Below are 24,628 nucleotides of genomic sequence, written 5' to 3'. Positions count from 1 at the left end.
TATTTTTTCTGTGTAATTATTAATACATTATATAGAATATGAAACATTACATTTGAGTGTTGCTTTTTATAGGTATACGCTCATCAGTAGTCGAACAAAGATGTTTCTGTTGAGAAGGAAGTAATTCCCAGGGAGAATATAGGGCAAACTAAAAGGTCTTGAGACTTTACGCACATACAAAGTGAACACTAAGGAGTTAAAGTGAGTAGGTATTATGTACACAATCCCGCCAACTAATTATTATGACCTGGTCGAGGTGTAACGTCCCACGTATGTACAATGCAGTACCTATGGCCATAGGGGTGTTAAAAAGTGTACATTGTATGTTTTTATAACTCTCTTGTGTAACTAGTAAATGGGCAAATGAGTCGCATTTGAATTCTTTCAGGTAATATTATACGAACCCTTTTTAGTGAAAAAAAGCAAGCAAGATAATAATAGCATAATAGAAATACATTTTTATTTTTTTATTAATGTCCATTAAACCGTATGAGTAGCCTGTATTGTTGTGCCGTAGAAAACCTTTTAAGCGCCAAACGGATAACGCTGGTTTACCGTCAGAAATTATTGGCGTACAGCTACATTACTGCATTGCTTCTTGTATCCTGTAAACGCCTTTTAAAAAAAAACAATGTACGATTCTAATCTCCCATAAATGTATAATTTAAAACTGGAAGTGTCATAGAAAAATCGTACACCCGTAATTCAACTTTAAATTTGTATTATCCAGGGTCTACAACTCGCACAACACAATTAATAACTTGTAATAACTGCTTAAAACTAACTACAAAATAATTATTCAAAAATGTAATAACAACATCAACAAATAGTTTTGCAAACAATGTTTTAATCTCGCTATTATCCTAATTTCCGTTCATTATCCAACTGTTCTTGCGGTCACATATTACTCAACTCTGCATATTGATTGCTCATTTATTTTACACTCAATCCAGTAACTTAAGACTGTATCAAGTACAATATTAAACAAAGTTTTTTAAATCTTCAACCCCACTTGCGTTTGTGATACAAGTATTTTTCTTAAAACGTCTGTGCGTAAAATAAAACACACCGCGTTTAAATGAAACTCGTTTAATCAACAAAATATAGGGTATACAAGAGCTTAAGAACTTACATACATATTATAATTAGTGCCTATATAGTATATACATATTATATAATATCATCAATTGTTATTATATCATGTATACTATACATTTTAGTAAATGACACTAAACCGACCGACAAAAATAATTAAATATATAATATATTTATACTTATAGAACAATTTTAATAACATAAGATTGCATATTTAATAATGCCATTATTGAATATATGCAATCTTATGTTAATAAAACATGATAATTATCCATTATTATAATGGATAATTACAATGTTTTTACAGGATATCAATACGTATTTGTACTGAATGTTATATCATAATATGATATTATTATTATACGTTGTATAATAACATACAGTGTACATGAATCGAGCTGTTTTACAATTCCAAGGCGCATCCTCTTATATAATATCTCCTTATAATAATAATATTATAACAATATACAAAGTGTATTATGTGCGGGTGCATTACAGGATATTAGTAAATTTTTATTTCGCCTATTGAGTGTATCGTTTTTAGGTAGCCAAAACGTGTTATTTCATTGTTGTCTATTTTTTTATTTATTTTTTTTTACCGTGTCTGCACGCATTATTTTTTATTCAGTTTCGAGACACATTTTGACGGTCGTGGTGGTCGAACAAATAATACACGATAGGTTTATGCGAGTTTTTTTATACTTAAAAAAATGTAAATGTATTTTTAAAAAAAATTTTTTTTTACTTCCTATGTCCAAGACTCTGCGGTTAAGGCTTTTTAACATGGGAATACGCATATTATACATCCTTGGCAATGCAATAAAGACTCGCGACCGCAATTTAAGGTGCAAAAGACCGTAGCAGGGGGTTCTATAGTGTCGAGCACAATGTCGCTTCGGGCAGTCGTGGCCCGCCGCGGTGGATATCATCTAATATAACATAATAATCATAATGTGTTGTATACAACTGAGACTGCTGGGTACGTCGGCCACATTTTTCCCCGATTATCTCCGGATTCGCGGTGTACATCCTGTTTTTGTGATATTATACAGAATAATATTGGATATAGTGAAATACATTATATTCGGTGCGTGCGAAATCGGACTGGACGAGTTCCCGCAGGAAATCTACATTTCTGACTTACTCTGTATATTATATTATTATACATAGGTAATCCGTAATATCATAGTCTAACAATACCGGACACTTGTATAGTTGTATAATGATAATAAAAACGCGAGAGGGTCGAAACGAAGGCGACGTTCCCGTTTGGTCGTTAATCGTAAGACGACGAAAATACATAGGTACAGATATATATATATAATATGTAAAACTGCCAGATCATCGTAATACACCTATACAGCATATATAGTCAGAACGGATTAATGGAATCATTCCTTTCTTGTTATGGATTGGTGAACAAAAGTGATTTTTCTCAAAACGATCGACAATATTGGATAATGTATGTAATAAATAAATTTGCATGAACGAACAAAACAATATTATATTATTTTATAGTAAATTAAATATTTGTTTTGTGTTTTTTATGTACAAATTTGACAATTGTAATTTTGGATATAGAAGTTTTTAATTATACGGAATTACCTAAATGAAAATAAATGTAAAAATTGTTGGTTGTTTCAACAAAAAAAAATGAAATTGAAATTTGATATCATCCAATATATTACAAAAATCACTACATATTGATTTTAATTAAAAAATGATTTTCTACAATGTCGGCGTTAGTAATTTTTTTGCAAATTAAAATGTTTTATTAGGTTATATTGCTAACTGTAAAATGTAATTAAGTTTTAACTTATTTAAGTTGAAAAATATGTAAATTGTTTCTGCGCTATCCTCGATTTTAAAGGGGAGTATGTGAACTTTTTACATTTATGGTCCAATAAAGTACCTTTCGGGTACGATTTTTTATTTATAGAGTTGTCACATAAATATGTCGGTTAAGCGATTTTCAAGATATCGTGGGTCAACATAAAAAAATAAAAACAATACCACCTCAGCTTATGTGTCGAAGCTAAAATTACTGTTTAAAATAAACGTAATTACCAAGTAATACACGTAAGATACACGTTTTGTAACAGTATTCTTAATATGCAATTTGTATTTAAAAAGAAAATATAACACGAAAGTCCGGATAATAATTGGCTAAATGTCAAATTTGGATTTGTATATCCGGATACTTCAGAAATCCGGGTATTGTTCCATCCATAGTACTCATGATAATTCTACAGCGAGTACTTTATTTAAGTATTTCATTGATTCTTTACCATTTTTGTCCTATAACGCACAGACCTCTTGTGTCTTGAGCCTAAACCACACAGTTCACGCTAGTTTTTTTTTTATTTGGTTATGTGCCACAACTAGAGGGTTGGATTTTTAGTAAACATAGTCCGTTAGGAGAAGACATCAATTGTCTAAAGTGATGTTGCTATCGTTGACGGTATTACATATTATCTTGCGTCCACCAATGTCGCTTATCAAACAGTAGGGTAATCGTAATTGGAAACACTTGGATAGACGCCGTTTGCAAGTCCACCGTCATCTGCAAACACACAACAGTTCAAAGAAGTAATTTTAAATTTTAATCTAGCAAAATTTTATTTAAAATCCGAGACCGTTTAAGCTCTAAATTTCTATAAACACCAAAAATAAAAACGCTTGGCTATATTTTAAGTTAAAGCTATATTTACAAAATATGTCTAAACGCCAACTGAGGTTAGGTTTAAAGTTATGGTTGTGGTTGAGTGTGAACGTCTCATACTCGAATATAGGTTACGCTGGCATCCGTAGGTTAGAAAATGTACTTAAGATCGATACCTAATAACGAATAGATAATATTTTATAGTGACTTCCTAGTTGTAAGAATGTTATCGCACATTGGACAATGCGGACATAAATATGAATGTTATGTTCTACCGGTTTTGGAAAATCGAAGAAGTATGATAATTAACAAGAGGAAATGTAGTATCTTCACAAAGTCATAGCTAATAAACGGATAAATAAAAATAAAAATTTCAACCGCTAACATATTTTTTAATTTTTGTCTATAATTGTATGTAATTAAAAACATATGTTGCCATTTAAAAAAAATCAAAAAGGCCTATTTTTTTACTTATAAGTTATAAGGTTTGGTGATATCATCAGTGCCAACCGTGGCGGCGAAAATCGATTGGACTATATTCAAGAGTCCGACTTCTGTTGCCGGTTAGGCACCGATGAGACAATACAGGACCGACAACGAACCATGGACGGAGTTCAATGTCGAAGCAACAAGATGTACCAAGGAATGCCAAATAAAACAACAAGCGGAAAAAATTAAGCTACTCGAGAAAAAACTTAAAGAAGCCGAGACAGAAATTATATTACTCCTAGCAATATGGGGAAATATTATATTTATATTATATAGGGTTAGTAAATATTGAGTATCAAGTATTATTATTCGGCCATCACAGTCAGATATCATTTGCATATTTTTAAGTCTGAATGGTCCTTGTCAATAATCAAATAACTGTATATTATCATAATATCGTACCGCACCAGGTTTTATGTTGTTCTTCTTTGAGTTATAAATATTAAAATCTGGTCTAACTCAAGAAAATACTAAAATTGCATGGTATGTACGATTATTAGTTGAGTCGGTGAAAATGAAAGTGGCGTAAGTCACATTTAAGTTGTTTTAAGATATAGAAGGGTTTGCGTTTTGTATTTCACTCAAACACGGTAACTAGCGATATTTTAGGTGGTGCTCTCTCGAGGACAAAGGTTCAACTTGACTTACTCCACTGACTAAATGACTCTTTTAGAGTATACTAATATGCCATAGCGGTATTGCGGATTTTTTTCTATTTTTGAGTTACGCCACTTTCGTTCTCACCGGCTCTGTTATTATTTACTGTATTAGTTGAACAGAAATTTTATTTAGTAAGTTCTGTCTTTTTATAGATACTTTGTTTTACCTATGTATTTACATTTTTGTTTCAGTTTGTTATAAAATGTATATTCACTTCATTTCATGAGTTATAGTCTAGCATTTGTGATTTTCCATATTTCAGTATTCTCAAAGGACACCTTTTTATAAATTATTTAAATCATCATGCGAGTTTAACATTCCATGAAGATCCAACGCTTCCATGATGAGATGGTTACTAGACGATGGAATGATGGCTCCTTTCATAGGTCAATCGCTCACCCAGCAAACGGACCGCCCGTGACCGAGTGGTCCATCGGCCACTTCTCCAAATTATTTAAATATCATAACAAATATTGTCAAAAGTGAAAAACTATCAATCAGTTACTAGTGATGTGTATTATATAAAAATAGTAAAATCTATCTTTAGGTTGATTACCCCAAAACCGAGTGAGTCACGGGACCTACGGTAGACACGAAGTTAATTAATGAAATAAATAAATTAAACTTGTGCACTGATGATAAAAACAAAATAATCACTATTACAGCCGCCTCGCGGATAATAGATTAAATCAGCCAAGGGGGGGGGGGTTACAAATTGTTAGAATTTGATTGCAAATATAATACACAATTTAAATTACAAATTTTGGTACCGGTATTGAAGTAAATTTTCCAACATGCGGGTGCCAGCGTAACCTATCTTCTTTATGCAGCGTGTAAAAGCGCTGTATAAATGCTGACTCAAGTTAAACATGTACGATTGCTTGCTGCATATACACACACTTGTACATAATATTGTACTTACTCGATTCGTTGCAGTAAATACTCTGGTCGTCAGTAGTCGCCCATCGCGAAGTCATGTTGCACAACTGAAACAACGATTCACGGTCATTGGTCAGGTCATCGACTACTACTGCATTTCCTGTAACTGACGAAATCGATTTGACAAGCATAATATTATTATTAACTATGAGCTCGTATTTCGTTAATATTGTTATTTAAATGGTATTCACTTTGAAACGGAACACAAAGCTTGTCGTCCAGCGGTTCCGCCCACATGTTTCTGTGCGAATAAGTGATTTTTTCGTACGGTGTTATACCTCGAATACCTTTTTGAGTGACCATGTACCACTGACATCTGTACGTCAAATCTTGAATTTTACCGCTCCCTAAAATCGCATACCTATCAGTACACAATTTCAAAACCAATCAACTATTTTTATAGATAACAGCTCTCAATTCTTTCGTGGCGTTCGTTGTCTCACAACATGCAGGCAAAAAGACTAGAAAGATGTCAATGTTTTACCAGTGTCTTGTACAGTAAAATAAACAAAATTAATTTCAATCATGAATCGACATACAAATTCTTATCAATAATCTAACTAGGTATGAGATCACAACAAAGTCGGATGACACTAAATACAATATTATTTTATATGAGAATACAGTGTATTACCTTGTTGTATTTAAATACTTGTTAGTACTTTAGTTAGGTGAAAGCAAAATACGACAACGGAAAAAAATTAATCAAAGCACGGGTAAATAAAAATGGTATTACCTTAAAAATAATTGTCTTCATATTTCACTAACTTGGCCAATATTTATAAATAAATATAACTAATATATAATAAAAATAACATTATAATTTGTTATAATTAACTATAGTTTTGAAGGTGATCACTTGATATAATTCATTAAATAATTATTATGTACATTTTTGTCAAACTAAATAATTAGGAAAATCTGGACTTTTAGAATTTGAAATTCAAATATATAGTTATTTGTAAATCCAAATTTTTAATTTTTAAAAAATATTATTTAATTGTGTTAAAAAGTAATGGTTATCTAAATCAATAAATAAAAAAATCAAATGCAAATGTGTATTTTGATATTCCGGATTTAAGTCACTTTATTAGAAATAAAGTTGACATTTAACACTAGAAGTAATGTTGTTGGAACTTGCAAAGAGACTGTCCTAGCAAACTGTAATACTTACATAAATTCCAATATATATTTATCTGAAAAACAATTTGACGTACCATGTATTTTTTTTATATTTTCAAGCAAATCTATACATTTTAATAACACTTAAGCAATAATATACTGACATAAAATAGTAAATCAACTAAGGATTCGTTGGTGCCACCCCCCTAGGTCTTCATTCAATGCAACCCTACATGAGAACTAATGGTTGAACTTAATTTGTAAAATAAAATATTTCTTTTTTTATAGATCAAGATAAATACATATGTGTAAAAAATCGATCAAAGGATTCTATTGTATCATATAATATGTGTAATTGCTGATGAAATCTAAACATACTAGCCACAGAGATAACAACCATTATAATAGTTAATAGTTATAATGTTTTTTTTCTAAAAGGTATAAAATAGACACTATTTTGTCAATAATTTCTCTAAACTATTCTGCTTTCCTCGACCCACATACATGACATATACATACTCCGGACATGTTTAGCACACATATTACTATTAACTTACCTATTTCGTACAACACATTTCTGGTGCTTTTCGTCAACTTCTTAGACGCCTCGTCGAACGTGAAAAAGATTGCCACATATCCGTCCTTCATCGTTGTTGACAACCATTCGTCCATGTTGGAGCTGCTGTACTCGTATGTGTCAAAGTTCTTCACCACCACAATGGTGTAAGTTGTCGGTTCGACGAGCGCTATGTTGATGCCTCGACCGCCGACGGTTCGATTAAACGACACAACGCTAAAAATTTAAAAAAAAAGGATTATCCGATCTAAATCTATATCGTTCGAAATAAATTAAGATTTTCCAATAAGGTATTACAAATGATTTCCACCGCTGGACTAACAAGCTATACAGGAATGAAGTGACTAAACATTTACAGCAAAGAGTGATAAGAGTATGGAAGACTGCAAAAGCAGCCTCAGGGTTGATAACATAAAGAAGAAGAGTTAACAATGCCCAATGGAGATAAAACTTTAATTCAAGAGTAGGACCATTGCCTCTCCCCCGCCCTAATTCGTATTTACTAAGTAGACAGGTGAATTAACGATAACTGAAGTATACTGAAACTGAGGGGGTTGTATACAGAATAGTCTAACAAAACCAATAAAAATGTAAAGCCATAAGTATATCTAAGTAAAATATATCTTGGCTAATTTCATTATCATACCATCCGTAGTTATACGGCCGCCTACGGTATTTATAGCATAATCTTTATTATGATACGAACTTAGCACTTACTATTTGCCCATAATGCACAGCTTCGGGAAATCCGTCATGTTCTTGCCGGTATATATGTGCACCGGAAAAGCGTTGTCCGAGCAAATGGTCTGCAGTCCACAGTTGGGCAGGATTTCGACGACTTCGATCGGCGGCCTATCCCCGCCGTTGCCTGTGTAAATAATAATATTTTCCCGTACAATCACAACGATAGTATCATTAAAACCGACAGCAACTGTCGACGGCCAATAGAGCTGTTATTAAATACAATTTGTAAATCTCCTGCAGTCATCCATCATGTTTTTATTCGTTAACACTATTGTGTCCGGTGTCAGAGGTGGTCCGCGTCGTCGTGGACGTGAACTCTTTTTTTTACAACGCACACCGAGTACAATATTATTATATGTATTATGATGTTTTAATTATAACAGTTGAGGTACAACACTATAGTCAAATAATATCATACACGATGACTAATAATTATTGTTTTATTCAAACGCATTTCGTACGACTTTGTATAATGAAATAATTAAATATCGTGCGCCGGACAACTGTTGCTCGTCGAAAATTATCAGAATGCAAAAATCAAACAGTAGATTTTCTTTTTTTTTTTATTCCCAGGTGTATTGTTTTGTCAAGTAATTTTATAATATAGCCGCTGTTGTTGCCCACATAAAACGTACTTAGAAATATAACGGAAATAACTCAAAAACTTACAACCCGTTTATTATCCCTTGGACTTTTCTATTAACATCTCCAATAGTGTTCTTCTATAACCTTTTCCCGTCGTCGTTCTCATATTGTCTTCTCCTACTCTATTTATGACATTCCTCTTGCATCCGCTGGTGACTAGGTTCGAGGTTTGGGCATTCTCTCATCTGAATACTTTGCCCCCTAAAGCACATCGAGGAAATATGCTGCAAGGCAATTAAACTCCCCAGGTTGTTAAGCCGTACGTCTCTCGAGATTCGCCTTGCTTCCCCTCTCAAAACCTTATACTGTGCTCTCGTACGTCCCATTCTGGAATATAGTTTTGTCCTCTGAGATCCTGCTTCATCTGGGGCCAGAGCTATGCTTGAACGAGTCTAGATGAACTTTTTACGAAATTCAGTATTTCGTCTTTGCATCCCGCTTGGTCTCCTCACGATTACTCTCCTGTCTAATATTTTTTTAACCTTCCTTCCTTGGTCGATCGTAGGCATGCACTTAATTTTTCATTCCTTTTATGTGTTTTTGCGGAAAATTTGTTTCCCCCACCCTCTTTTCTCAAATAAACTATAAAATCCCTATACGTTCTATTCGCTCTTCCTTTCAGTTCCTTAACCCCCATTCCTCTACAAACTATTTCCTAAACTCCCCACTTTACTGTATAATGAATACTGCAAACACCGACGCCATCTCTTCTTGTTAATCGTTATTCTCTTTTCTTGTTTTTATTTTTGTGTAAATAAACTTTTTCAACTTTAAATTCAATTAATATAGTTATTGTTTAGTTGTAGTTATACTATGTTATTAATTTTAACAATACTGTACTATATATATTGCCAATTTTGGATTTATCCCGTAAATGTAAATACACAAATTAAGCAAATAATAATATAGGTATATTACAGTGGCGTATTTACAATGTTCTTCTAGATGGTGATATAAAAAAAAATATGTTACCCCTAGTCTTGTCCTTATAGCCGAATTAAAAAATGTATACTCTAAAATCTTTGTTTAATACGCAACGCTAGAAATCGTCTGTTTAATTACCTATATATTTTGTTGTTTTCAAATGCAATGTGATGAAATACATTTAAAGTTAGTTTACTTTTTATCAAAACATATTGGTAATTAATAAAGTTTATTAAAGTATAGATTGCTTTACATTTATTAATTGTCAAATAAAATATAATAAAATGTTACATTTTTTGTGACATTTCGTCCAAAACTTCTAGGTTAACAGTAATATTTCTACTATTACAATAATATTAATTAAATACATTTTTCGCGAGAAAAATCTGGGTATAATATATCACCCCAATCACTTCCTGTAAATACGCCACCATAATGCAATATATTCAAAATTTCATTAACTACTAATAGTCAGTAACTTTCCGTATAATTGACTTCTCGGTGGAAATATCAATATATTTAACACCTTTAAAAATTCAATTATATGTACGAATAGTAATGTCCTCGTGAGTTTAAAGTATTTCAACACAAATTTTTGGTCGTTAAAAAAAAAATGTTGTCAGTTTTCCAAAGTTTTTTTCTTTAGTTTAGGTAAAAAAGATAAATGAATTCTTAAGACTCGTGGAAACTCGGTTAATCCAACAAGTACACAATATGTATAAACGTTATTGATTTGTTAAAAAACGAACGGAGTAAGAGAGTGGAGTCTCTCTTAGTGCGGATACACTTTAGATACAGTGTGTGAAAAAGTAAGAGGCGTTTATCCGGTAAATCGATTCCGTTCGCACTCACCTTGCGTCGTGTAGATTGCGTTCCACGAATTCACGTCTGTAATCGGCGTGGACGATTTTACACCGTTTTTCAAGTATAAATAATTCATATAAACGGTTTTGTACAGGACCAAGACCAACACGATGATCACGCAGATGACGTATCGGAACGACGTACCTACCGGATAATAACAATACAGCAACATGAAACCAGTATGAAAAACCGAACCGTCGCATAGGCTTACTCGACATTATGTAGCAGACCGAATCGCCAGCCTTCCAACCGCTGCCGCCGCCATTTATTTTGCCTTCACCTCTGCCGACACCGTCGTTCGCCGTTTCGCGTTTGTCCACGTCCATCGAATCATTTGTCGTGTGCTCCTTGATCAAGCTCCTGGCAAGTATAGAAATTAAACAATTCTAAGTAGGTGAATTCATCTGGCACACGAGAAACGCACGAAATTGTCTTAAATTCAAAATCTTACAAAAATTAATTAGGGGTGTTCTACTGTAAAGTATAATAGTTAGTGTAGTAAGCAAGGGTGACCACAGGCAAGGACAGGGGGGCCAATTACCTCCCTAGCTTCTCCGCAAGTTAAAAAATGTATGTCCAATAACTCAAATTTGTAAAATCTATAACAAAATCATAGGCAGTCCTCCTCCCCTGAATTTTCATCCGCGTGCGCCCTTGGTAGTAAGTATGGTAAGTAATAGTTTGGTAAGTGTATATGTGTTTCCATGGTCAGAAATTACCAAGTAACCACAGTGGTTTTTCATAACATATATATTTTCTTCATCTCTCCCTAAACGGCAAGAATTCCATTCTCGTATAGGTTGTCAATGGTTGTGTGTACAAAATAGGTGTGTCCTCCATCCCATAGTATTACTTTTTTATAACATTCATAATATATTATAATTTATTATCTATCAAATTAGGTGAACACCACCTATTAATTAAAATATTAAATTTTAAAACTAATACTCAAGACGATTTAAGATATATTCACTATTATTTGAACAAAAAATACAAGCGATTGCGGTTTTCTTAATTAACATTGTTTATGTAAGAAAAAATACTATCGTAATAAATACAAAATATTATTTATTCATTAATAAACGAGTTTACATGTAAACATATAACAATAATTGTGGTTAAGGCATAGACAAAATAGCTTACATAGCTGTATGTTTTGCGGTCTAACTTACTTAGCCGAGGCACTCATGGTTTTAATATTGTTTTCTTTATAAAATTATTTTTTACCCGAATTTTTAAAATGCTTTAGAAACTATAGATTTTTACAAAATAAACAATATATTTCAACATTTTATATCCATTAAAGGTGAATAAATACATTTAACCCTGACCACAACTTCACAATTACCCATGATTTATTTTCGACGAATTTAAACAATTTCGGGTTTTTGAATAATTGTATTTGATCCCAAAAGCTACAGAGCTTTTTAATTATCACAAAATATAATAAACAAACACTAATGCAAAGAAACAAAGCTCCCTTCTTTTTTAGTGAAAGCAAAGTTTTTTTTATACAGGTTTCCCATAAAATATATTATATTCAAACATTTTGGATTTTAAATAATATAAAAAGTACCAGATAGATAATACAATATAAATAATAATAATAATAATATATATTTAACGCCCCGAAGGCAAGAGTGTAACATTCAAGTAAGTAGATCACAGATTAATAATTATAAATTATAAACAGTATCAATAAAGAAAAACATATTTATAACAACGATAACAAACAAAATACATAAATATGACAAAAATTAGACGATTAAGTATAAATGAGCCTAAATCAGTTGTGGGTAAGACCCAATTTTAATTCAAGAAGGGAGTCATGAAAGACATCAAAAGAGGGAGGTAAGTTATTAAAGGTAATACAAATGCGGTTAATAGGAGTGAAAAAACTATAATTTTGGCGGTGGAAACTAACATGAAAAGTTGGACGGTAGGCGAGAGTTGTAGGAAGGAATATGGAATAACAATTTACTTAGGAGTTCAGGACTATCGATAACATTATTAAGCAACTTGTGTATAAAAATTAAATCATTTAACTTACGTCTATATGCGAGCATATCGAGATTTAATAAATGCAGATTTATTGATGAATTTCTATGTTCAGTTTACATATTAAATTTAAAGCTTACTGTTCGCAAAAAACAGTCTTGGACACGTTCTAAGTCATTAGTAAGTCCGCTTTGGACTGGATTCCACAATATGGAGGCATATTCTAAAATTATACGAACTAAACAAATATACAGGGTTCTAATGCACATTAAATTTGAAAAATTATAACAATTTCTCCTAATGAAACCTAATGTTTTTAATGCTTTTAGTTTTATATTTTGGATATGCTGATGAAATGATAAATCATAGGAAAAATAAACACCAAGGTCTTTCAGCTGTTTAACATTTTGTAAAACTCGATTATTAATTAAGTATTGGGCTGAAGTAGGGTTACGGCAACGGGAAAATGATATTTTCATACATTTTTTTGCATTGAAAGACCATTGTTCAAACACCAGTTTTCAAATTTATTTAAGTCGTCTTGGAGTTTAGAACAGTCAGCCTCAGATGTAATTTCCATGTACATTTTTAGGTCATCCGCAAACATTAGACATTTACAATGATTAAAAATATTCGGGATTTCATTAACAAACAATAAGAATAAAATGGGTGATAAATGACCCCCTTGAGGTACGCCTGAGCTAACATTAATTACGTGGGATACCTTTGAAGCTAATTTTACTTGCTGAGTTCGATCTGTTAAATATGATTTTAACCAGGATAAATAAGGGTCCCTGATACCTAAAACACTCAATTTAGTTATTAATCACTCAAATCAGTGTATATACTGTCAACTTAGCCACCTTTCTCAACAATTGAACTTAAATCAGAATAATATTCTAGTAAATTAGTTAAGGTAGATTTACCAGGCATAAACCCATGTTGCTGACTAGAAATAATATGATTAACCCTAACAGAAAGCTTAGAGTATAATATTTTTTCAAAAAGTTTAGGTAATGCACTCAATTTAGAAATGGGCCTGTAATTAACAATATTGGCCTTGTCGCCCGATTTAAAAATGGGTGTAAGGTAGCTAACTTTACAACATGAATGAAAAATACCAGACTTCAGTGATAAATTAAATATGTAGTGTACTGGTATTGTTAACACATAAACGCAATTTTTTAAAACTATTGTTGGAATCTTATCAGGGCCAGGGACAAAGTCATTTTTTAAAGACATAATGCCCTCAAAAACTTCAGTTAAAGATATATCGAAATTAGATATGTCTAGTAAATCTTGGTTTGGTAAATTACGTAAGTCAACACTAGTGACAGGCATTGTATCGTTTGAGTAAACCGTAGAAAAGTAATTGGCAAATAAGATAGAAGCATCTTGGGTGTTATCAGCAATAGTGTTTCCATAACGCACTGTGTCAGGCAACACATTTAGATTTTTCCTATTATTAACAAATTTCCAGAAGGAACGAGGATTGGTAATTAGATTATTTTGGATTTTTAGTAAATAATTATCATAACATTGCTTGGAGAGTATTTTGCACCTACGACGGACATTTACAAATTGATCTAGGATTAAAGGATTACCTGATTGTTTAAAGTGTTAATGTAACTTTTTCTTATAGCGAATCATATTTCTTAATTCAGAAGTGAACCAAGGGGGGAAAGCATTTACTCCTTGATAGGAAGTAAATTTGGGAATGAACAAATCCATGGCACTTAAGACAGTGTCATTAAAAATAGTTGTGGCTGTATTTACGTCCTTACCATTAAAAATGTAAAGCCAATTCACCATTGCCAAATGAGAACAAAGAGCTGGAAAGTCAGCGCGTTTGAAATTATATTTACATACAGTTAAATTCATAGCCTTAAGTTTAGGATCAAAATTATAACTAATATTTAACGGTGGGTGGTAGTTATCAATAGGTAATAAAATTGTTGTTATTGCATACATTAGTCTTAGTTGTTATGCTTAACCAACCACATATAATTTTCTCTTATTTTAAAATAGTAAAAAAATGTTAAAACATTTGTAGTTGAATTATTTTCTTCGTATGAGATGTACAATTGAAAAATACAATCTACATCCTGTTATAGATGTATAATTTTTACAATATTTTTGCTGATCGATGATACATTTTATATAATATTTTTGTATGTTATCAAAGTTTAAACTTTAGAATGTGAGTGCTGTAGAGTGCAGGTAAACATAATACTACACTTTACCCTTCCTTTCGTCTTTAATTTTAAACATAACATTTAATTTAAAAATATAATTTTTCGTAACACGTTATCGACCAGTCAGAATGTAACTTTACATATAACCCGAGTAGTTGTAATTGACCAATAATAAAATATGTATTTATAAAATATTGTATTTCTTTAATACTGTAAAAATACAGCGTGGTAATAGAGACTTAGAAAACAAATTTTTTATTGTAAATTGCAATGCTAAATTTCGAATAGACGGCACATTAGTTATGCAATTTCAGTACATTAATGTATTACATTTTCGGTTGTCAATTAAGTTTGATAATACGTATTTTGATTTCTAACAAAAAAAAACTATAAGTATTGTTATTAGTAATTTTTATATTATTGATTTACTATATAACTTATAGTCCAGGTCCGAAAATATGCTTTGTAAAAATATTATATCCATAATTATTAGTGTACGAAAAAGCTTAAATCTCTGAAGTCCCGTAAATGTTTTATTATACATATAGTTACAGAAATGCGGTTTTAAATATATATATATATATATTTTTTTTTTTTTTTTGGTATCTGGCCACATTTGCGTCCGCCAAGTGGTCACAGTGGCCAGAATCTGACTAAAACCAACATATGGCATGCGACACATAATTTAATATAAAATAATTCTAACGACTCTGAATTAAGAATAAAAATCTAACTGACAATGATGTGTCCCTTACCATAGTATGTTGGTTTCGATCAGATGCCGGCCACTTAGTGGCCACTTGGTGGACGCAAATGTGGCCAAATACCAAAAAATCGTGTTACATATCAATTCAACAAGATTTTTTCTCCCGATTTCAAATTTGACATTATTTTTTTCGTAAGACAATTTTTTCATGAGATGAGAGTTCTATTTTAAATAATTTTAAAATTAAAAAAAAAATGAATACCATTTATTGTACCCATAAAGCATCCTGAATGTCTCATTTGAAGCTCGGTAGAACTTTACGTGACACTCTGTATATATATGTATATATATATATATATATATATATATGAATCAAAACCCTAATAGAAAAAACTGCCCAGGGAAATTATATCATTTATGATAATAATGTCTAAAGTAATTATTTTACATAAGGCATTCATTCTATATTTTTGGGATATTTTTCTTTGATATTTTTACCTGAATATTATTTCAACGGATATTTTTAGTGGACACTAATACTCTTTGGAATTTATTATAATTGAATGATAAAAATCTAAAATAAATAATTTATATTGTGATTTTTTTAATTTTAACAAGGGAGTAAAAAAAATGTATATTAGCAAAATGTTTTATGATACGTGCCGTATGATTATTGATTTCAGAATTGTCAATAACTGACTCGATTTTTAAAATAAAATAATTGACAATTTTTAATTTTAATTATACAGGTTAATTTGAAAATTATTGTTTTAAAAAATTGAATTTGCACTTACACTATTAATTTATGATTACCCCAACTGACACTTAGATCTACAACGTGTTTGAACTATACCAATTTTAGTAAAACTAAAATAGGTAATTATTTGCTTTTTGACTATAAAACAAATGTTTAAATTAAATTTGATTTGACTGAAAATTGAGAACATTTGGTACATGGTATGTTTTTGGATTATCTAGGAAGTTATGTTTATTTAAACTGTGGTCATACTTTATTTTTATAAAAAAAAATTGGAATTGTTTTATTCATATTACTATTTTCTAATATTTTCCCAAACAATTAACATTTTTTTCTCACTTATTTTGTATGATTCTTAAATTTTACTTCACTGCAAAACTGCAATGAGTGAAGTATTACACGCAAATTGATATTAAACAGTAATATAAAAAAAATTCTATACACTTAACTTAAATATTTAAGTAAATAATTTAAATTTCAAAACTAATAACTATTAGTTAGAAACAATAATTTTGGTTATATTTATAGCTTTAAATAAACTCTTTTCATAACAAAATATGCCTCAAGTTTTTTTCCTTCAAATTACAATAATAAGGTTAAATGGGTTAATTATTGCTAGGTGAATTGTAGGTAATTTGTAGCTTTATTTTCACAAATTATTGCGATTAAATTTACTGTGTGATACATTGACATGTAGAAATAAAATTTTAATTAAAATAAAGAAAATAGTTAACTATTATTTAATTTTCGCCATTATTGTAAGACCAAAATTGTAATACAATTTTTTCCCATTTATTAACAATTATCCCACTGTGTCGTTATCTATAACACCATTATGTTATAATTATTGAAAATTACCGAGTCTTCATTTTCGTACACTCACACCTCTAGAACTACGTCTCACAACTGCAAGACTGCAATTGTACGTCTGAACGATTTCAACTGCTAGTGCCGGCAAGACGTGTAAATAATTTCTATCTACAATACAGTTGTTCAAGAAAACTTACCTGTTAATCGACGACCGGACATTGTAAGCGGAATAGAATTTCATCGGCATTGTACATGTGTCTCTGTTGAATGTGTTCGGAACAGTCAAAAGCGTGATAAGCGCAAACGTTATCAGCAAAAACCGAAATTGGCAGTGATAGTAGTAGTAGTAGTAATGGTATAAAAGCTTTGAACGGCGGTGCAATGTGAATGCGGTATGCGTACTAGGCTCTGCGAAGTAGGTAACGGTGGTATTGATTTTGGCCTACCGAACGGCCACCACCCGACTTGTCGCCCACGAGCGCTCGCATTTTCCCGCCTTGAACTTCAAACAGAGCTCGCCACAGGATTAACACATTTCCCGAATAATCCCTCGTTAAATATTTGTTTGTTTGCTTTGCCCGCACAACTTTAAACTGATTAAAATTATGATTTTTAATGCAACCGTCAACGATTGCCAAGCGAAACTCGTGAAACAAATATAATACTAAAACGCAGTAGAAAATAATTTCGCATCGATTTCGGTAATTTAGGTAATCAAGTATTTACAATCATTGCAAATTGTTAGTGTTTCTTTTTGAAAATATTTTTGATTATACTATATTACTATAATATGAGACAATATTTAAATTTTTTAGTATTTGCTAGAGCTCTATCGACTTATAAAACTTAAATGGCAATGTATATAATGTTCAATTAGCTAGTAAAATGATGAATAAATTACTGAGCAAACTGACTGGTCGATAACCAGTTTTGGATAATTACTTAATTAGTTAATTAAGTTTAAAATTTAGGATGGGAGGAAGAAGTGTATAATTATTTCATCCTGCGCGCGTTACACAACCGCACTTCACCTCCCGTCCTACTCTTTAAATATTTTTCGAATAAGAAATTTGTTTTTAGCCATATTGAAAATGATTACTCTTTTTTTTAATTTGTTCTTTTGTAACTTACAATGAGGTACTCATCTAACGCTAAACTAACTTCCAAGCGTTTCAAAGACCGCCCAATGTCACCTGCTAAAACAGCCGCTTACTGGTCAGTGTACACTGTACGATATAATGGTGCACAACATCTCAAGACAAAAGCGTTTAATCTCACGTGGTACGAATACTACCTTCTAGACATACTATGTCTGATAATCGTCACGTGTTCAGTCATCGGTTTTATTATTTATAAATGTTTATATGTTATTTGCAAACAATTTGTACTTAAGCTAAAGTTCAAAACCCAGTATAGTTGTATTATGCGTTCTATTATGGTTGAAAAAAAGAATTGTTGTTTTTCCAGAGTTTATGATCTACACCAATATTAACTACTCCTAATAATCAAACTTTTTCTAGTAAATCTAGTGTAAATGGTTTTTTTAATGCTAGGTTTTTATTGGGGATTACTGTTACTATTATTTGTTAAAACTCCTAGAAATAGTTATTTATTTCATATATTTCGCTTTTTTATGTGTAGTACCTACATGGCTAAAGTCTGAAAATAAATACTAAAAGAATATCTGCTGTGACCCAATTACAATAATAAGTTCTTCAGAATTCGTAAACAATATGTTGAACACCTTTGGCGTACATGTCATAAAAAAAAAATAACCAACAAAAAACAATTGTGTATTTATTTTACTTTTAAACGTATACACCTTTTTAACTAGGCGATAAGCTAATATGAAAATAAAACAAAATGTGTTTTTATGGTTCACACATAGAATATAAAAAATCCAGTACTGCGGGTTTAGGGCATAGTGGAGACGGTGATTTCACAGGTCTTCAAGAATTACCATAACTGAATGTAATAATATTACTTTAAAATAAACGCTTCGATGCGAGTCTATAGACACTGCAGCTCACTTTAATACTCTCTTGCTGTGCTGATTTATATAAGACCGTACCTCCCCCACATGACATCCACTTATTATTATGCTATGAAATAACATAATGTGTAAAAAATATACTGCTTAAATAATTACTTATCTCATATTTATGTCGGATAGCGAATTCATCAAGAAACCATTTCATGATGACAGCGTTAGACCTTCATAGCCTGTTAAGTTACATAATGATAAATGCATTTGCAAATAAAATATAAAAGGTAAACGTTAACGATCAAGTTTTAGTATTTGATAAATGAAAATTAGATTTCCATAAGTTACTTTATATTTAATATTATAGGTAATATAATGATGTCACACACAATGATGAAATAACATACAAAACTCAAACTATTTAATTAAAATGATATTGTTTAAAATTAAAGTTTAGAAGTTTAATATAAAGACATTATATTAACAATGATAATTGTGATCGTATTACATGTAATCTATTTTCAATAGTTAAATAATTGACTTAAAACGGAACTGGTTGATTCAGTCTGATCATCAATTTTTAATTTCATATTTAATAATGTATAAATCATGCGTCCAGGTGTATTTAACAAGCTAATATTTAACATTAATTACGGCACACAGAAAAACACGGATACACAAAATTTGGAGTGAAAAATGAAATATCGGTTTTGGCTCGGACCAAGAATTTAATTAAAAAGATACTATCAGTATCAATTCCACGGAATACTTCCTTCAGGGCATCAATGAAATACGACAGGTCTTCAGTGTTGCCCCTTATATCATTCGGCTTTACATCTTCTCGGTCTAGACCTAATAGAGTCACATTGTTTAATCGATTTTCGACGTCGTCTACCTTAAGTAATGTCAAGTATTCTTTGAGTAGTTTCCTGCTAGACCTCACCAACTCGGACAAACGTTTGTCACTGATTTTGGTTTTGACAGTGCTCTTTAGTGTGTGCAACAATGACGAAAAAAAACTGTCGTCAATGGCTGCAAACCACACGGCTTCGTGCAATGGATCCAAAAGAAGATTCCAATAATTCGTTAGGCTGTCTTCCATTGCACCGCAAAGTACGTTGTACTGGTACGTGATCAAATGCAACCAAGTGCAGTGTAAAATTCTGACATAGACGATTTTAAGGATAGCCTCGTGGTAGGCCAAACGACTTAGCGGTATCAGCATCCATTGTCTTGGCAATTTGCCCCCAAAATACAGTTTATATATACTGGTTTTAGCGTCCTTTAAGAGTTCACGAGTTTCCCTCCAGTTTATTTTATTCCAATTGGATTTCATAAACAAGCAATGGTCGTACAAATATAGTGGACTCAGGGTCAAATTTATCAATTTAAATCGTTCAGCGTGCTGGTACAACTCTGTCAGTTCATTATTGTTGTACAACGACTCGATGAGGGCATTAGGTTCGTTTTTGTCGGACGGTACGTAATCAAATTGTTGGCACTTACATCTATAATTTTTAACGTCCTCTTTGAGATTTGAGTTGTCGGGAAAAATTGCACCATTATTTTTGATAATATCAATATATCCCAATAGCCTAATGTAAATAGTTAAATTCCATTGAGGAACGTAACTTTTGCCGGCATACATCACAGACAACATACGAGCCACAAGCTTCTGATATTTTAAAAAGGCCTTATTAAGATCCTTGGTTTCTAACTTCATGAGCAAAATAAAATTAAAAATAACAAATAGGCTTTCCACAATCACACTGTTGACACATTTAATCGCCTGTAGTTTAGTATTGATTTTCTTTATAGATTTTGCTTTGTTTACCGAACAAGATTCATCTTCTATATTACACTCTTTAGTTAGTAGATCTTCGTCTTCATTGGAAAACACCACTTTATCTTTTTCCAACGTTATAAAATTATTTAATGAACATACAAATGACTTGTCAAATACCGCATCGTGGGCGGGTTTTGAATACCATAAGTTATCGACATTGTCGACACCCTTAAATAAAAAAAACAAATGTTTTGGATTTGTTAAAGTACAACATTCTTTAAATTTGTATTATTTACAGTTAATAATAAAAGTATTCAACCGAATGATTTTATTGCTATGAAGTGATTTAAATGTAATTTAATGCTTACCTACGTCAAATATAGTTTTAAGCATCGATTGCTTATCTACAATGTTTTACAATTTTTTTATTGGTAAATCTATTATATAATTCTCTATAATGTAATTATTTAAAATCAACATCGAATTTAAATGATTTGATTATTTTAAAATTGATTATATTATTACATGAGTTAAATAATGTATAAGAAGAAGTATAGTATTGAATTATACTAATTTCAGAAACATAGAAACACTGACCTATTTAAATTTAACTCCGTACTTAACGATCAACCCATTAATAAAAATAGGTTACTATCTCTACATTTACTCTTAATGCTAACTTTTTTCTATTACTGTAAAAAATCTTAAAAAATTAACGTTATGTAATTGTATAATTTTTTAAATAAATTAACACGAGTGTATTAAATAGTAGTATATACAAACTATCAGAAGTACGTATGTGTCATTTACCTGAATATATTTATCTAGTTCGTTATTTTCCATAATTAATGGCATAACATTCGAATTGACTAAAACAAACACAATACTTAAACTAATCGATTTCATTGCTGTAGTTTTCATTACTGTAATTTTTTTCAACACTATGTCAATAGTAAATTGGTGTTAATAATATTATAATACTTATCAAAAGTTGTACACAGTTAAATTGTTCTCGATTCTAGAGATACTATTTTTCGTTTTTAAATTTGTACCATTTTCACATGTTTTACTTTGGCAAAAATGCCAATGTTAAAACAACAAATATTGAAATACAAAAACAACAGCTGTGTAGGAGAATAATATATGTTTATGGCGTTCTTAAAAAAAATAACCTATATTTTCATTTAACATTGCCTCAAACAGCACCATTGTTGATTTTTGGCAATTATCAAACCAAACGTGCATCGGTATGGTGTTTGATGTTCATCTGTATTATAATGAAGATCGTCAGTGAGGAGAGTGGAGGGCATTGGCGGCCACATATTGTTTCTGGTGGATCTTAACAGTGGCGAAGCGTCATAGGAGACAAAGAGACAATGTCTACCCACTTATAATACGGACAAAAAATTTGGTTTTATTTTATGTGTATACAAATGTTTTAACCAATTTTAATGTAAAAGTATATTTTTTTTGTAATAGTATTCTTAGAATAGAGTAGTTGTGGACGCGGATCAGCGGGCGGTCGCGCTGCCGGCCGCCGGGTCTATCCAAATTTAGTATAAAAATAAATAAATGAGACAATTTCAAAATTGTCTCTTTTGCTGGGCGCGGTATGCAGGGGGAAATGGAAAACGGCGGGGGTTTATCGTTGCGCTATGAGACATGTCTCACCGACCGCCGTTCATATAATTATTGTTTTGGTAGACGGTATCAGTTATCCGTTATCGATTTACGTCGTATCGATTGTCGTGTTGTACCGTTTTCAAATATGCCTACGCCATTTAGCTTATTAGTTTTTGAAGATTTATCTTTTACAGTATAGATAAAATAAAATATACAGGGGTCCAAGGGGGCGCAGTCCCCTTGTCAAGTCACGTAACACCATTTTTTTTCAATGTCTCCCCGATCTAAAGACCAATGCCTCGCCACTGGATCTTAAGCATAGTTAATTAAGAGTGAACTAGGGCAGTATATGTCACACTAGGGCCTATGTCTTGTATAATTCTGCCATTGTCAATGGAAAATGAAAACGACCGAATTTCAATATAAAAACTTATATTGACCACGAGTTTTGTTCAATATAGATTATATTTTTTCCGCCGCTGTTCCTCTTTGTCTTTTAACCAGTTATTTACTTCTCTTATGGTACTTTCTGCCTTGTTTGCCACATCGCTGAAACACTTTGCTGCTTCCACGTACGATGGTAACGTCGGTGGTAGGTCCGAGCTGATAAATCCACTTTAAAAAAATAATAACAATGATAATAATTGTTATCCCACAATACGTTAATTAGAACGTGACTAGAAAGTCACGAGCAAATAGAATCAACGAACATATTGACTTCGTCCATTTCTGTCAGCGTGACACTCGGTGGTACTAATGGATCTACAGGAGATATGTTACAATCTTTAAACTCTGTCATGCCGTTGATTTTTGAAAAATCCACTCTCGATTTACCGTGTTGATTAGCCTCCGTCAGGTCAGTATCCGAATGATTTCCGCTGGCTTGATTAAAGTATTTCACCTTGACTGGACCTTGGTCGTTGCCTCCGCACTGTCTGGGAGGCAGCGGTTCATTTTTCTTGCATTGGTTGTCCATCCAGTTCACTTAATAGGGAACAAATAAACGCGAATTAATTTTTTTTAGGTCACGACAATACAGAAAAATAGAACCCACAGTTTTGTCGGCCGCACTGCAATTTCCGGTATATTCCCTCCAACAGATCCGGGTTGGCTATTAAGCGGAAATTTCCCGGATACAGTTTGTCAAACGAGTTTACGATTTCTTCGTCTATCTCCAATTGCGTTTTCTCGTGTTCGTGAACCATCCTGCAGTAAATTTAAAATGCATTTAAGTCTTTCTCAACAAGTGACTTGAAAATCAAGAATGTTATAGAAAACTATTCAGATCCAGCACAAGGTATTCAGGATATGCATCTGTATACGATAGTGGCCAAAAAAAAAACCTCTACATTAGGGTTTTATGGTCGGTTGTCGGTCTGATGCGACGTTAAGCCGAACCGAATAAATTTCGCACACGCTTTTAACATATTGCTTCATCTCGGAAGACATGTGCCATTAGAGTTATATAATAGTTACATGTGAATGTTCAGATGTGTGTGTGTGTGTTAAGATGAAAACGTTTACCAATCGATACACAATTCCGACCCGGCGATGGTGTCGCCCGTCAACAGGCTTTTCTCGTACCATTTGAACGCGTTTGCGCCCACGTCGATGCCCTCCTGAAGCAAGTTGAGTATTTTGCACGCATCGGTCGCCCCTTTTAGAGTACTAAAAAAATAAATGCATAGTTTGTTTTTTTGTTGCTAAAACATCAGAAATAATTGATAAACCGCGGCTACTAACAACTTGGTTTGTCTCGTATCGGCCGACATATTTGATGCCGTATCGCTGTTGAATGCGGTCCTGCAACCATTTTCAGGTTATTTAATATACAATTATGTAATACGGATTATCGTTTCATATATTATATATAGTTGTGTCCACCAGTTGCAAAAGGTCGTATGAAATGGATATTTTGACATTTTATTGTTGTTCACTGGTCATTCATTGTCGTATATAAATCTCAAGTTTCAAAACATAGTGTGTCCTATTTAAATTTGTATTTAAACAATTTAAAGTTGTATTAGACTAAGTAGTAACATTTAGTA

The 24,628-nt window shown here is 31.9% G+C and overlaps 1 protein-coding gene across 1 annotated transcript; it reads right to left on the bottom strand.

The window, feature by feature from the left end:
* Positions 1-2,734: 2,734 nt before the first annotated feature.
* On the bottom strand, positions 2,735-17,575 carry LOC126844471 (protein FAM3C-like). The gene is made up of 8 exons (XM_050582691.1): positions 17,385-17,575; positions 10,933-11,081; positions 10,710-10,865; positions 8,262-8,412; positions 7,525-7,760; positions 6,037-6,192; positions 5,829-5,951; positions 2,735-3,658 (listed from the first exon to the last, which is right to left on the bottom strand). The coding sequence occupies exons 1-8, from the start codon at positions 17,432-17,434 to the stop codon at positions 3,594-3,596; spliced, it is 1,086 nt and encodes a 361-aa protein (XP_050438648.1). The 5' UTR covers positions 17,435-17,575; the 3' UTR covers positions 2,735-3,593.
* Positions 17,576-24,628: the final 7,053 nt, after the last annotated feature.

Source organism: Adelges cooleyi, unplaced genomic scaffold, assembly GCF_023614345.1.
Source record: "Adelges cooleyi isolate 19-005CV unplaced genomic scaffold, UGA_ACOO_1.1 ACOO_flye_CR_arks_rails_tigmint_CR_PRNA_651, whole genome shotgun sequence".
NCBI classification, from domain to species: Eukaryota; Metazoa; Arthropoda; class Insecta; order Hemiptera; family Adelgidae; genus Adelges; species Adelges cooleyi.
This window is presented reverse-complemented; position numbering and strand designations above follow the sequence as displayed.